The sequence below is a fragment of the Lytechinus variegatus genome, chromosome 16 (genome assembly GCF_018143015.1).
Source record: "Lytechinus variegatus isolate NC3 chromosome 16, Lvar_3.0, whole genome shotgun sequence".
Taxonomy (NCBI): Eukaryota; Metazoa; Echinodermata; class Echinoidea; order Temnopleuroida; family Toxopneustidae; genus Lytechinus; species Lytechinus variegatus.
In genome coordinates, this window is record NC_054755.1 from 19885205 (window position 1) to 19900694 (window position 15490).

General features: G+C 38.4%; 1 protein-coding gene across 1 annotated transcript; it reads right to left on the reverse strand.

Moving 5' to 3' along the window:
* Positions 1 to 2538: 2538 nt before the first annotated feature.
* On the reverse strand, positions 2539 to 11072 carry LOC121429758 (E3 ubiquitin-protein ligase Midline-1-like). The gene is made up of 2 exons (XM_041626961.1): positions 10955 to 11072; positions 2539 to 5763 (listed from the first exon to the last, which is right to left on the reverse strand). Exon 2 carries the CDS (start codon positions 5738 to 5740, stop codon positions 3857 to 3859), a length of 1884 nt encoding a protein of 627 aa, XP_041482895.1. The 5' UTR covers positions 5741 to 5763; positions 10955 to 11072; the 3' UTR covers positions 2539 to 3856.
* Between the last annotated feature and the right edge of the window lie 4418 nt (positions 11073 to 15490).

Below are 15490 nucleotides of genomic sequence, written 5' to 3' on the forward strand. Positions count from 1 at the left end.
TAATTTATAAATTTCCTGTTACTTCATCTTCACTCTCAGATTATATGCCAATTGATACTTAATATATAATATAGGCGATTGGTGAAAAAAAAAATGTTTAGATTGTGATAAGAGCATGGCACACATGATCAGAATAACATTCTAAACATTTTCAGGGGTGTTAAAATGAATTCTAATTAGTATAGCAACGGTTGGTAGAAAACGTTATATGATGCAATTTAGAATTTAACGCAAATACGAACAACTAGCGCCATCTCGAGTCCTCAACTACTCATACCTGGCCAGTTTCCTGTCCCATAATGCTAGTTCAGTCTAGTAATATAGACCCACTTGAATGATTACATGCTAATTAACTACTCAATACATTTATACCGCAAAAAATTTGTTATACCATGCAGGTATCAAAACAATTACTTTTCCTCTCAAAACAATTTAGTTGTTTCTCTGTACATGCAATTATAGACATAGATATTATTTAAGACATCAATTTTATTTTTCAAACTGCGTTTCCATGGTAACAGCATATTACAACAATCAATCTGTAAACATGAACTATCTCATCATTATATAACTTTTGCTCGTGAGATTTGGTACACACATACATGACATAGGTCTAGAGCTAGAAAGAGGAAACGCGCACTTTTCGCATTTATTGTTGGCATGGATACCACATTATGGCCAAAAAGTCAGGAAAACTCGTTGCGGATCAGAGTACTTCCCCAGTTTTTATCTGGAACTTGGCAGACATATTCATCTTGGGGTAAAGACATGCAAGATTAATGTTATAAATATTTTGGAAACTGTATTGCGTTGCCATGGTAACGCGTGAGGACGGGGTATATAATCACCTTCAGTTATGTTTCTATGTTTTCTTCGCAACCGGCTCCTATAAGGGGAAGGGGTTATAATTTTTACAAGGGCCTATACCCAATACTTCAAGTGAAATTTACAACGAGGGCTTACTGATGACACTGGAGTACACTGTTAAAAAGACCCTGATTTTACAGAACCCCCCTCCCCCGAAGATTTTGCAGAAAGCAATAACAGAATCATTCTGTAAATTCATAAAACCGGAATTTTCCTGCAATTTAACAGAACATGTTTGTTTAAAAAGGGGAAAGGCTGTTTTATTTAAGGAAATTTGTAAGATTCCATACACCAAAATACCAATTTCCTATCAGATTACACAATCTGGTAAGGTTAAAGGTGTTCTCGAGACTCTGCTGCAGGAACTTCTTTTATTTTAAGGATAAATTTTCTAACAGTGTACAAAGGGGGTTGAGGATGGACCCAACAAGAAGTCACTATAAAAAAAAACAAGGAGACAAGTGAAACGCCTCTGGGGCCCGTATTGTGATATATAGCTTGGTTTAACTTATTCCTAGTCTAAGGGGGTGTTGCAAAAAAATATTTGCGATCAATTGCAAGCATTCTGTTGCAATTTTACAACTGATAGATCAACGTTAGCTGTAGCAAATTGGATTACATTTCTTGTTTCGAGGAGCAGATTAGCAATCAATCACTAATTTACAATTAACTGACAGACATTTGATTTAGGGACCAAAATAGATTTGCGATTGATCTCAAGTTTCTTGCAACACCCCATAAGTGTGGGAATAAACATGATAGACCGCCATATTTAAACCTATGTTTAAGTTTCGTATTCTGATAGCAAGGTTTAAGTTAACCCTGGTGGGTGTTTCATAAAGCTGTTCGTAAGTTAAGAGCGACTTTAAGAACGACTGGTGATCCTTTCTTGTGGTAAATGGTATATGCCAAAATGTTAGTTGGCGACGGTTTAGCACGTAAGAACGGATCATCAGTCGTTCTTAAAGTGTCTAATTAGTGTGGTAATAAATCCTCAAAAAGTATAACGTAAGTGCTGTCTTTGAAAAAATAAATAACTATTTACAAATTGCACCATTCATTACTATAAACTAACTTTATCGAACCCAAATGACATTTGACCTTGATAATGTGCTTTTACTGCTGATTTCCATATAAAGTGTAAATTATAACACACGTATATCCTGATCAAGACAATAAGGGTAAATGTTAGATTTTATATGATGTTTGATGATGTTACTTTGGATCTTGTAACGGTTGTGATACAGATTAACCCTTAATTCAAGGACTAAAGGCCTAATAGCTTCAAATATGGTTAGATGAAAGGCATAGGTATAGCCTATATTACAAAGATCTTATAAAAAAATATATATACTGAACATTGATTCATTTTTTTATTTCAAATTGTTCTTATGGATGGAAAAAAACAAGGAAGAAAACAAAAAGTAATCATTTATTGAAGAGATAATATAACACTTGCTAGTGTATGGAATGAAATTAAGGCGCTGTTTCTTTCTTCTTTAAATATTCATATAATGCCTGCGTGGTTTTTCTATTTGATATAGAACCTATTCCAAAGCATGAACTGGGCTGAAAATTCCAGGATATATTTTTGTCTCTAGTTTGTTGATAGAAACGTCAGATAACAACAAGATTAAATATGATAAGTATAAAGCGTATGTTAAGGCACTTTAGATGCGTTGATATGTTTGAGGCACTTTAGATGTGTGTAATATTACAATTACAAGACTATATTCTTTATATATTTACACCCGTAAACTACAATTCATTTTCTACAACTGCATGAAATTCTATACTCCAATAATTACAATTATGAACACTTTCTGATTACACATCAGGAAACCTATCCATCCAAGTTTTGTAATAAGTAGATACGTGCAGGCAGGATAAGAATAATTGTCCGTCGAGCTCTCTGATGAGTGCTGAAAGAATTAAGGCTCATGTCTTTGTGTGCTTGGTACTTGGTATGATGTTCCTCCGAAATACCCCAAAGAAGAGTTTTAACTGGAGGTGTGCCGGATAGTGTGGTCCAGGTTTTTGTAAATTATTGGGTCTTTAGTAAGGGCATTTTTGAAAGTTGTCGCTGATGGCTGGTCTACAGTTTCTGGTAGAAGGCTATTCCACTGGTTGATAGTTCGGATAAAGAAGGAATTGACAAATGAGTCTGAGTTTGTGTACTGCTGTTGTAATTGTCGAGTGTGTCCTTTTCTGCCTCTTGATGGCTTGGGCTTGATGAAGTTTTCATAATCTGTATCTAGATGGCCATTCATGATTTTGTCAAGGAAAGTTAGGCGATGACATTTCCTTCTTTCACGGAGTGGGGCCCATTCTAAGTCCTTAAGAATTGCACTGATGCTAGTGTCACGTCCGTACGTGTTAGCGACAAATCTAGCCGCTCTGTTTTGGACTCTCTCAATACTATCTATATTCGTCTGTGTCATGTGTGTAGGGGTCCCATGATGCAACAGCGTAATCAAGGTGGGGTCTAACAAGGAAGTGTATAGCTTTTCTTTGATGGAGGGGGCAATGAATCATACTGCATAAAATTTAAGCCAACTGTATATAACAAATTTGCAATTATAAGATTACATACAATAACGTGATTTGCTTTATTTTTCACATCATACTGAGCCTGCACCAAAGTCAAAATCAGGTTTCAAAACTAACACGTCCGATAATTAGTTTATAATCACTCAAGAACAAACCTTTGACTACTATTATAAAACAAGAGCTTTTCCGTCTGGACTGAAGAGGACCATGTCGAGAAACCTTTTACATCGATTCTTCCCTTTAAGTCTTCCCTTTAAGTGGTCTAAGGCGCCTGGCGCTATACATGGAAAGACCGGGATTCGATCCCCGGCCGCGACACCTATGCCCGTGAGCAAATCAATTGATGTACAATGCTCTTTGTTTCTCCTGCTTTCAAATAAATGGAAATGCTACATGCATTGTTGGTAACTTGGTGTGCACTTGCTTTTGTTTAAAAAAGTCAAATCGAAACATTTATGAAGTGAACTTTGTCATTACAGGCAAATGCAAGGTTATTTGGAGATAGGGCTACAAGACAACACCATCCATGCTGTAGAAGAACAAAGTCAGTGTGGATGAACTCCGATGTTTCCCTAAGGTCCAAACCTTCAATGACGTAACGGGTGATCTTCATTCTGCCAGTCTCACAGTTAACGCTTGCTATATACACCCTATCCTCTTGGTCAACTGCAGGGTAGAGGCAGCTATTCTTGGGAGCATCTAGGAGCTTGCCACCGTTACCGTTTCTGTCGTATACGACAACCACATCAGGTTCTATTGTACGGGAACAACTTGCCACCATAAGACCAGTACTTGTGGCAGATACCTGTAGGGTAACGTATTTTGTTTGCACCGTATGTTCTACTTTGCTACCCGTCGAATCATATATGTATATATGATTTGACCCATTAGTGAGAAGTATTTCATCCGACGGGCTTCTGCTTAATGCAAGGAGATACCCATCACTTTCCAAAGCAATCGTTGATTCCCAATAACCCTTTGCCGAATACATACGCACTTCATTTTTGGTAGTTGATGCGTACAGCGTGCCATCTTCTTGAAACACCAAGTCGCAACATTCTACAAAGGGTGGAAATTTGTGATACTGCTTCGAATTGCCCGAAGAATGAATAATATCAATACCGCAGTGATCACCCCAGTATCCCACAGCGATGTCCTCGCTAGAATATTTGGTGATTCCCCACATTTGGCCACAAAGACTGACGGACTTTGTCACATGTAACTGGGTGGGGGATGATTTCATGGTTATATGTCCAAGTTCCAGTGTGTTATCCTCTCTCAAAGACTGGAATGTATAGCTCTTTGTCATCTCTGCAACCGTTACAGCAGACTCGTCATCAATACCCGTTTCCAGCATGGTTTCTAGCTCTTCGCAAAACAAGGCATGAGTACATAAACTGTTTTTCTCAAGACAACCGAGTTTGCAACTGTTGATCAATGATGTCTTGCTACAGATGCTTCTAATTCTCTGCCGATCACTTTCTTTCAAAGAGCTAAGAATGCGAAGGAAATCCTGCTCCAGTGCATCTATTTCCGCAACTAGTACTTGGTGATTTTCTCTCAATTTCTTCTCCTTCTCCTTGTACACATCGTACTCAGCTACCCTGAGTTCCTTCACAAGTGACTGCACATTCTGCATTTGCAATACTTTTTGTTTGATATTCCTTTGTAACCGTGCTTTCTTCATCTTACTTCGTTCACTGAGGTTTTCAACTTTCTCCCTCAGTTCACTAACTAATTGATCACTCTTTTTCAGATTGTGATCGCGGTGATTAAACACGCACTTCACACAAATATATCGGACACATTTTTCACAGAAGATGCTGTTAAGTTCTAAAATATGAGTCGAGCAAAACCGAGATGGGTACTGTCCGCATGGTGAATTGCTATCCCGTAAGTAAATAATATCATGGTTTCCAAAGACGCTTTTCAGATGTTGATGACATTGTAGGCACTGCTCACACATGAAGTTGTTGCATGAACTGCATAAGCAAACGGCATTTTCCTGAAGTTCGCAGGTGTTGCACTGCGGATTGGCTCCTGTGATGTCATCATCCGCTTTACGGAAATGCTCTTCAAGGAGTCCGTTGATAGTTGCATTGGAAGGGAAGCCATCGATTCGTTTTTCTGATAACTGGGTGAGTTCCTTGCAGTCAGGGCATACGATGTGGTCCCGTCCTGGATAAGATGCGTCGTACATTTTCAAACATGTTCTGCAGAATGAATGTCCGCAAGAAAGATCTGTAGCATCGATGACTGTGCCAACACATAACAAACATGTCAGGCTTTGCATTGAGTGAGTGACTTTCGCTTCCTCCGTCATTGTGTTAACATTCGGTCTGACGTCTGTAAGGTAATATTTAACATAGATTACTTATTATCTTTCTTGTACCCCTTTCCCATATCATGTACTTTAACTCTTTACGTGCCACTTAAAAAAACCTGCCTGTGTAAATTATTTCAGGCCGGGATGCGCATTTTGGGTAGACCGTACGTTCCTGAGTCTCCTAAATCAACTTGCTATAAGTTTTTACTGCTTGATCGTAACAAAATGTTTTGTTGCAAAGTTGTAGAGTAGAACATGATATATTTTTATGATATCTCATTTCACTGTAATCATTTCTTTATTTTAAGAGAAACGATGAAAGAGTAACAAGCGATGTTTATACAGGCCTCTGTAGTTATCATACTTGAAATAATATCTGTTTAATAATTGTTTAATATTTCATATTTATTGCAACTTTTTCTCTCTCTCTCTAAAATGTCTTTTTTAACAGTATACCAGTAAGGAAGTGTTTTCAAACCGTCATTATTATAGACTAAAGCTATTTGGGCATTTTTTGGGGGGAAGTTGTAAACAGGGCTATTTTTCACAATTTCTGTGTTCTGAATCTGATAAAACATGTTCCCAAGATGATTTCCCATGTATTGACCACCTAATTTGCATAAACAAAATGGCTGCCAAATCGACCATTTATGATCTTATTTCTACAAGATTCTTTCCAATAATGGGTCTAATTTTAATGGATTGAGTGGATAATGCAAAATCCTCCATACATAATATGTATTATTTGTGAAAATTTGCTATTTTTATGCATAATTTATTAATCATGCAATTTGTTTGCATATTTTGCAAAATCATGATATAACTTGGTAAATTCAGCTCAAATGTTTAATATTTTTGGGCACAGATAGCATTCACAGCATTATGAATAACTTTCCAGCCCTATAATATCATATCACAGTCAATGCTAATGTGTTTTATTGTTCTTTGAATTTCTCATCTATTTCTTTATATTTCATACCATTTGTTTTTCACATATTTTGTAATTTAGATCTATTAAAGTATTGATTATCAAAGACAAAAATAATTTGTTTCAATGATTTAATTATTTAATGACAACTTCAGTATATTTTCAGGGACATACACACACACATGGACCAACGCCCGCACCCACATCTGAAGCAAAATGCTTGCAAGGGGGTCTACCCATTTAAAAGCACTGGTGGTGATCCTACGAATCCCATGAACATGTCTTCATTCAAAGTGTTTATCGATTGATACAGTTTCAGTTTGACTGCATTGTGATTTCTTGAATATATTGATAAAACAATTAATTCATATAATTTAAGATAATAAATACTTAAACATAAATAACAATAATAGATAATAATTAAAATTTATATAGCGCTTAATACAACAGTTTGTAAGCGCATTGGAAAGAGAAAAAAAGGAGTAGCAAAATACAGTGAGAGAAAACAGGAAATGGAATTAAGAGGAATGCTTAATGAGGTAAGATTTGAGGAGTGTTTTGAAATTCGACAGTGGATGCATTACGGATGGAGATGGGGAGATTGTTCCAGAGTTTAGGGGCAAGAGCAGAAAAAGCACGATCTCCATAACGGGTAAAAGTGCGGGGTCCTAGAGATAGTCGAAGGTGAGCAGTAGAAGATCGGAGACGTTGAGTTACAGAGGATGAGGGACAGAGATAAGATTTTGAAGGTAGGATGGGGCAAGACCATGGATGATTTTATAGACAAGGAGGAGCTTGAAAATAATTCTATTATGAACCTGAAGCCAATGGAGGGAGTAGAGAATAGGGGTAATATGTTCAAATTTCTTTGTGGGGGTTACCAATCTAGCTGCAGTATTTTGAATTCTTTGAAGGGGGGCTATACTAGATTGAGAACCAGCAAGTAAAGCATTACAATAATCTAAATGGGATGATACAAAGGCATGTACTATACGTTCAGTAGATGATTTATCAAGATACTTTCTTAACTTCCCTCTCTTACAAATACCCCATGATGCACAACGACAAACATTTCTGATATGCTGGGTAAGGGTAAAGTTGTTATCAATAACAACTCCAAGGTCCCTTACAGTATCTGAACCACTGATATTTCCAGCGAGAAAATCTAAACAAGGTAAATGACCTGAGCTCCTAAACCTAGCGAAAACATGCAGCATCTCAGTTTTTAGTTCATTGAGCTGAACCTTGTTGCCAGGCGATCGCCCCACCAATGAAAATATTGGGGGGCAAACTTATTGTTTTAACCCCCCCCCAAATAATTTCGGATATGCAAAAAAAAAAATTGTAGTGTTCAGCAAGCGAGATTGAGATACATAACTCGTTATTTATTTAAAATCATGCTCAAAATGTCCGCTTTTCAGATTGGAGTTTTAAAACTTTTCACCTCGCGCTTCGCGCTCGCATCATCAATGTAGCAAAACCATACTTTTCATGATTATAGAGGTGAATATAAATGTCCCGTTTTCAGTTCAAGCCAAAAAACTCCTGCTTCGATTTGCAATAATCTTTGTTTGGATATATATCTTGTTCTTTATCAAGATCACGTCCATTAATCTGTCATTTTTTCAGATGGAGATATCAAAATTTTCAGCTCGCGCTTCGCGCTCGCATCTATTCTTGTTTTAGATACCAAACTTAATAATTGGTATCAATAATGCTAAGAATATCTAGCATTCAGGTCAGAATATAAAGAAATTTCAGCTTGACACTCTCGTCACTCGTACTATCTTGTGTAGTAAGATATGTATCTTCCTCATGAGTTACTACAAACAGTCCTAAACAGGCACGCTTTACCTGTCAGTAGCCTATATATTAAAATAAAAATCAGGTGAGTGGTTGTTTTGTACGATCGAGCGCCTTTGGAACGTTAATGATTTTGCCCCCCCCCAATCTGAAAAATGGATCGACGCCCCTGGAGGGGTTGCATGTGCATTTCCTCATAGTATTTTACGAATGCAGTCCTGCTGCTGTCTTCTTAAGGACACCCTTCCCTCCCTTATTTCTATTATTTACCAGTTTATAAAGTCATTCGTATTCGCATAGGTATTCTTCTAGGTCTTGCTGAACGAAAAATTGCCAGTTCTCCTCCCTCAAGGGTTCCACAAGATGGCTTTATTGCTAAGGCAAGCAGCCCATTTAAGCCCTTCAAAAGGTATTTTACGGAAGCAGTTCGTACCCAAGTCATCAAGTTTGTGTTCCTAAGACATTTTCAATCGTCATACATGTTACAGATAGAGAAAACTACACCTTTAATCTTGAGGAAGACTTTGCTGTTTGACCAGATTTTGTTCGGTGTTCATTCCCGTAGCGCAGCTCTCAAATACTGCAGTCAATTTCATTTGTATCCCCTCGGTCATTAATCGAACTACAAATAGGTGACATCATCATACGATAATAAAAATGTTATTTTGAAGGGTGATAGGTTCCTGACATGTTTGGTTTACTAGTGGGTGACTATCAATCCACATGGTTTTTGCGTGCATTATCCCCAACTTCATACAGTAGCTTTTTTTAGGTCTGATAGGCTGTCTGTGGTTTTACAATATCATCATGATAGTCTATAGGAAGGAAATTTCCCCGATCATACATATAGAGCCAGGAAATGCCTCTCTATATAGTTACACACTTCCTAACCAAATGGTTATAGTAATGGAATTCGATCATTGCCCTGATTATAGCATTAGCATCAGTCCCGGGGCATCAGTGTACCCCCCCCCCGCGCAGTGTACGTTTATATTGGGCATGCCTTATACTATGGTCACATTTGTTCTACGGCGGCCGTACGGCGAGTCTAAAACAGTGTTTTTATCAATTTTGATTCAAACCACCTATATGTAGTTGGACAAAAAAATGTTGAAACGGCTGTATTCGACTCGCCGTACGGCCGCCGTAGAACAAATGTGACCATGGCATAATTAATGCACCTTCCAAGCTTATTACTTTGGATACAGATGTGGGTGCAGGTGCGTGTGTGTGTTTATTCGTGAAAAAACAAATTAACACTTGTGTTAAAAAGATTATCAAATCATTTAATCATTGAAGCTTAATAAGAAGTTGCTAAAATACTTCGTAACAAAACATGTACAGAACAAAAGGTATAAATACATAAGAAATAATAATTAATAAGTATACTTGCTTATATACCGCTTAATACTTAATACTTACTTTGTCAGAAGTCTCTATGCTCTCTACAGTATGCAGCATAATTACCCTGGCTTTAGCAATGCAGCTGTTACGCGCGCTGCGTTTGAAGGAATAAATTCCTGCCAGGTACCCATTTACCACACCTGGGCTGAGTGCAGGACATTGTGGATCAATTTCTTGCTGAATGAAATTACGCCATGGTTGGGATTCGAACCCACGATCCTCTGTTTCAGAGTCCAAGGACTAATCTACTGGACCACAACGCTCCACGGAAATTCAAAGAACAATAAAATACACGAGCGCTGAATGTGGTACTATATTTCAAAGGCCGTATTATTCTTAATGACGGGAATGTTTAAAATGATAAAGTTTTGAGCTGAAGCTTCTAAATTATAGCATAATATTGCAAAATATGCATAAATTTATATGATTAATTAATCTCCAAATAGAATTACCAATTTGTCTGCATGGTTCATGTTATGTGTACAAGATTTTGTATTTCCCATGTCCGTTAAAGCGAATATCATAAAAGAATATCGTAGAAATATGACTGAATATTGTCAATTTGGTAGCCATTTTGTTTATGCAAATTAGGTGGTCAAAACATCAGAAATCGAATTGGGGATAGGTCTCATCAGATTAGGCACATTTGAATTGTGTATAATAAACCTAATTCCAACTTTTACCCCAAAATGCCTCTAGGATTTACATTTTCACAATATATCTCTTGTCTAATTTCCTGATTGTACAATGCAGTGTACAATGTCATAATTTTCTATGAAAGACGTTGAAATACCCTTTAAGATAGCTTTGCCACCCCTCCCCCAAACAATCAACAATCGCAGTATAAGATGACTATTTTCATGTTATGCCTTCGTTATGTTATGATCAAAGTGATCAATGTCCTTTCACCGATAAGCAATACTTGATAATTCAAACAAATAAGTCACGGTATATGCATATGGTTATAAACGTCCTGTATTGTTGTGATAAGAATATGGTCCATTTCTTATTAAACAAAGTAAGCTTAATCAGGATTAATACAAAATATTTAAGGTAATTGAATAGTATATACATACCGCTTGTTGCTTAAAAGATTATACTTCTTATCATGAGTCCATAAATATGAAAATTCAATGCTGCACAAATTCAACGACACATAACCTGTCCTGGCATTTAAGCAATGTTTCATCAGCTAATCACGCTATAGGGTTGGGTTTTCCCACTTCTCTCACCTTTGACCTCAGTGGCGAAAAAAAAATCACGGCAAAGAAAAAAAGAGAGAAAAGGGTGAAATGTATTGTTTTTTCTGAATATTACGTCAAAATTTATCACAAAATTGCGCGCTCACTCGGCTTGGGCATACGCACGGGATACTGCCGATTGAGAAAAGAATTATTGAAATCGTCTATATACAACCATGTCGAACTAGACTATTATAGCCCTTGCTGAGTTTTAAGTCAATAGCTACTATCTATTCATTATTGTCATTTATCTCCTTTTGTTTGTTTATTTGACTGTACGATATTGTTCTCTTATTACACTGTAGGCCTGATTCAATTAACATTAAGTTTGATTTATGCTATTAAGCCAGGCTGACACTTGCACGACTTTTGGCCACGATTTTGTCGTGGCAAGTCGTGCCATTTTGGGGCACGAACTGGGAGGCTCCCGCACTGTATACGACTTGTTCACGCATAGTTCACGACAAGTTCACGACGAGTTCACGAATAGTTCACGAATGCGTGCCCGTCAGTGTCCACATTGACACGAACTGGCACGACGAGTTCACGCATAGTTTGCGCATAGTTTACGCACTTCCCGCACTGGCACGACCAGTTTGCGCAATTCGGACGGTGTCGTGCTGAACTATTCGTGAACACGACGTGAGCTGTTCGTGAACTATTCGTGACAGTCGTGGCATGGCGCGCACTGCCACGCACTGGCACGCATCCTCCCACATCGTCCCGACGAGTTCACGAACAGTTTGCGCATAGTTCACGACCCGGTCGCTAAATTTTGTCGTGACCAAAATTTTGAACATTTCAAAATTCTCGTCCCGACATGGCACGCAGTCACGACGTGTTTACGTACACTTCACGCCAGTTCACGACCAGTTTGCGCACTGGCACGACTTGAGTCGTGCCAATGCCTGACACAAAATCGTGCAAGTGTCAGGCTGGCTGTATGCTACAATTACACTTGCACGACTTTGGGTTCGAGTCGTGCCATGTCGTTCATATGTCATGAAGTGATAGTGCGGAACAATGCTTGAAGTGTCGTCCCAAAATTTTTAAATTTCTAAAATATTGGCGGGACAGATTTTGGGGATTATTCGTAAACTATTCGTAAACTGCGCAGCCTCGTCGCGACCAAGTCGTGTCATGGCACGAGCGGGGGGGGGGGGCACTCAGTATATAATGCATAGTGGGTATGTGCCGCGGAGGGGACCCCCATTTTTACACTAACATTTCCGTTCCAAGGTATAGCATTTTTGTCTTATTGAGAAAATGAACAACAAAGAAAGCCACTCCAAAGCATAGTATTTTCTTCTTATCGAGAAAAACAGAAGAAAGATATCCGGTCCAAAGCTTCTCATATTTTCCGTTACGCCGTTCCGGAGAGCGCTGTCCGACCATCGTCTCTGCGCTAGCGCAGCCGGCGCCCGTGCGCCGTGCTAGCTGCATGCACATATGCCCGTTCCATTTGGGATGCAAACGCAGGCGACCCGTTCCAAGGACCCCCGTTTTCACAAACATTTGTAGTTCCGAAGCCCGTTCCGAGGACCCTCCTTTTTACAATTAGCCCGCTCCAAGGCCCCCGTTTTTTGTCTTGCCCGCGGCAAACCCCTTCCACTTTTTTTGTCGAGTGCCCCCGGGGGGGGGGGGCACGAGTGGCACGCATTTTACGAATGGTTCACGAGTACCAGCTACGGATCCAGAAATTGGGTGGGGGCGACGGGGCGGTCGCTCCCCCATTTTTTCACCGGAAAAAAATTGCCGGAAAAAACAACTATGTCGCCCACATAAACAAGGGCATGACAAGAGCGAGAGATGGAGAGAGATATATAGATAAACAGAGACCAAGAAAAATAGACATCGCTACCATAGGCGGCGGAAGTGCGGGGACAGCCCCCCCCCCAAAAAAAAAAATGAAACCTATGTTTTTTCCTGCGTCCCCCCAAAATTTCAGGTGGACCCCCCAAAATTGTTTTGCCTTCCGCCGCCAATGATCGCTACAAAAGTAAAGAAACGAAAGAAACGTGTAAGCACGAGTAAAGACTAGTTCACTACCCCCCCCCCCCCCCGGCAAATCTCAATAAAATTTTCCTAAATATACTCCTTAAAGGACAAGTCCACCCCAACAAAAAATTTTATTTGAATAAAAAGAGAAAAATTCAACAAGCACAACACTGAAAATTTCATCAAAATCGGATGTAAAATAAGAAAGTTATGGCATTTTAAAGTTTCGCTTATTTTCAACAAAATAGTTATATGAACGAGCCAGTTACATCCAAATGAGAGAGTTGATGACATCACTCACTCACTATTTCTTTTGTATTTTATTATATGAAATATGAAATATTTTTATTTTCTCATCATTGTCATGTAAAATGAAGTTTCATTCCTCCCTAAACACGTGGAATTCCTTCATTTTAACATTTTGTGCTTCAGGCAAGGAGGTCCTAATTGTCAAACTGAAATATTGTATAATTCAAACAATAAAAAACAAAAGAAATAGTGAGTGAGTGATGTCATCGACTCTCTCATTTGGATGTAACTGGCTCGTTCATATAACTATTTTGTTAAAAATAAGCGAAACTTTGAAATGTCATAACTTTCTTATTTTACATCCGATTTTGATGAAATTTTCAGCATTGTGCTTGTCTGATTTTTCTCTATTGATTCGATTCAACATTTTTCTGAGGTGGACTTGACCTTATAAATGTTCTATTGTCGGTCAAGACAAATCAACGCTGCCTGAATCTCAACCGGCTCCAGTCAAGAATGATCAGCGGCACCTTGTTCTGAATCGGCTATAAGAAGCGCTTTGAATGCCCAGTTTTAGGTAGGCATGTCAATAATTCTCAACCGCGCTCGCATATATTTGATTGCTGAACTGTGTATTCTCTTCATGGTCTTACTATTAATGTTTGGTAATTTAGTTTTGAAAGTGGACTACAATATCATGGCCCAGAAAGTAATTTTAGTATGCACTAAAATGCGATTTTCGCATGTCCATTTCTTGAAAACTCCCTAACGTGGGAAGGGGGTACCCCCTCCCCCGCTCGGTCGCTTTGCTCTCTCACCGATCACCCCCAATCATCACAACAAAATCCCGACACCTATGTTATGCTCACTGAAACATGAACATACGTTATCAAAACTGTGTGTGGAGTGGGTTAAATAATGGGCAGTAAAACAGCAAAATTCACCAAAAAACATTCTTCGCCCAAACCCTTGTACTTACACAATCTGAAAAACGACTCTAACTTGTGACTTTCAAAAATTGTCATTTTGAATTAAATCTTTGATTAATCATGCATGACCCAACCGATCGATCCAATTTTTTTTTTCACAGGAGTTGCTTAATAAGTGTAAAAACCACCACGAAATATTGCATCTCACAATATTATTCCGCTCAATAGTTCTTATTATATTTAAATTACTTTTTTTTGGGGGGGGGGCGGGGGGGACTTACTTTTTGATGTTGAATATATACTGTTTATATATATGTATATATATATATATATATATATGCAGCAATGGAAATGCACACTTCAGAGGTGACCTCAAGTCATGTTCGTGAACTTGGAATTTTTTTTCGACCTCTCAGAGTGTCATATAGTCCTTATCGTCCAAAGCGATTACGGTAGGGGAGGGTACGTGGTCGCGTATTAGAACAGCCATGTGTGTCTGCAGGCTTAATAGCAGTTCACGTGAAACTCGAGACAAGGAAATATGTTATATGATTACGGACATCTATGTGTGACATATCCACTTCAAGAAGTCGAAAGAAAAAAAAACAATAATAACCTCGAGAGTTTGATCACACGCCTCATCTTCCTTTCCATATTGGCTGAATCTGCATTTTAACAGTATGTGTGTGTGAGAGTTTGAGGGAGGATGTATGTGTGTGTTGGGGGGGGGGGTATGTAGGCAATCTAATTCTGACACAGGGATATATGCAGTGATGCAGACCTGCTTGGTTTTACAATTTTTTTTAAAAGTACAATATGAGTTTGGATATCTACTCTTCACCCATGCATTTTTTTCTGTGTACAAACCTATGATGGGAACACAACACTACTGACACTTGGCGTCACGGTTTTGAGGCAGGTGAAACCCAGAATGAATATGCATAAAACCTACATTGTTGTACTATTTAGCTATATATTTTCCCTTTTTTTCATTTTTCATTATTTCATCTTTAGCTCCGGTGTGGGTCTTTGAAATTAATGAAACAGTGGTTGATACACATATTTTTACTGGGTTAGTAATATACCGTAGTTGTTTTTCTGTGTGTGAGAGATAAGGTATGAAATTAATCCGGATAAAGATGAGACGAGATTAGTTACATTATCTGAAATACAGATACCATAAAGGCAATCATAA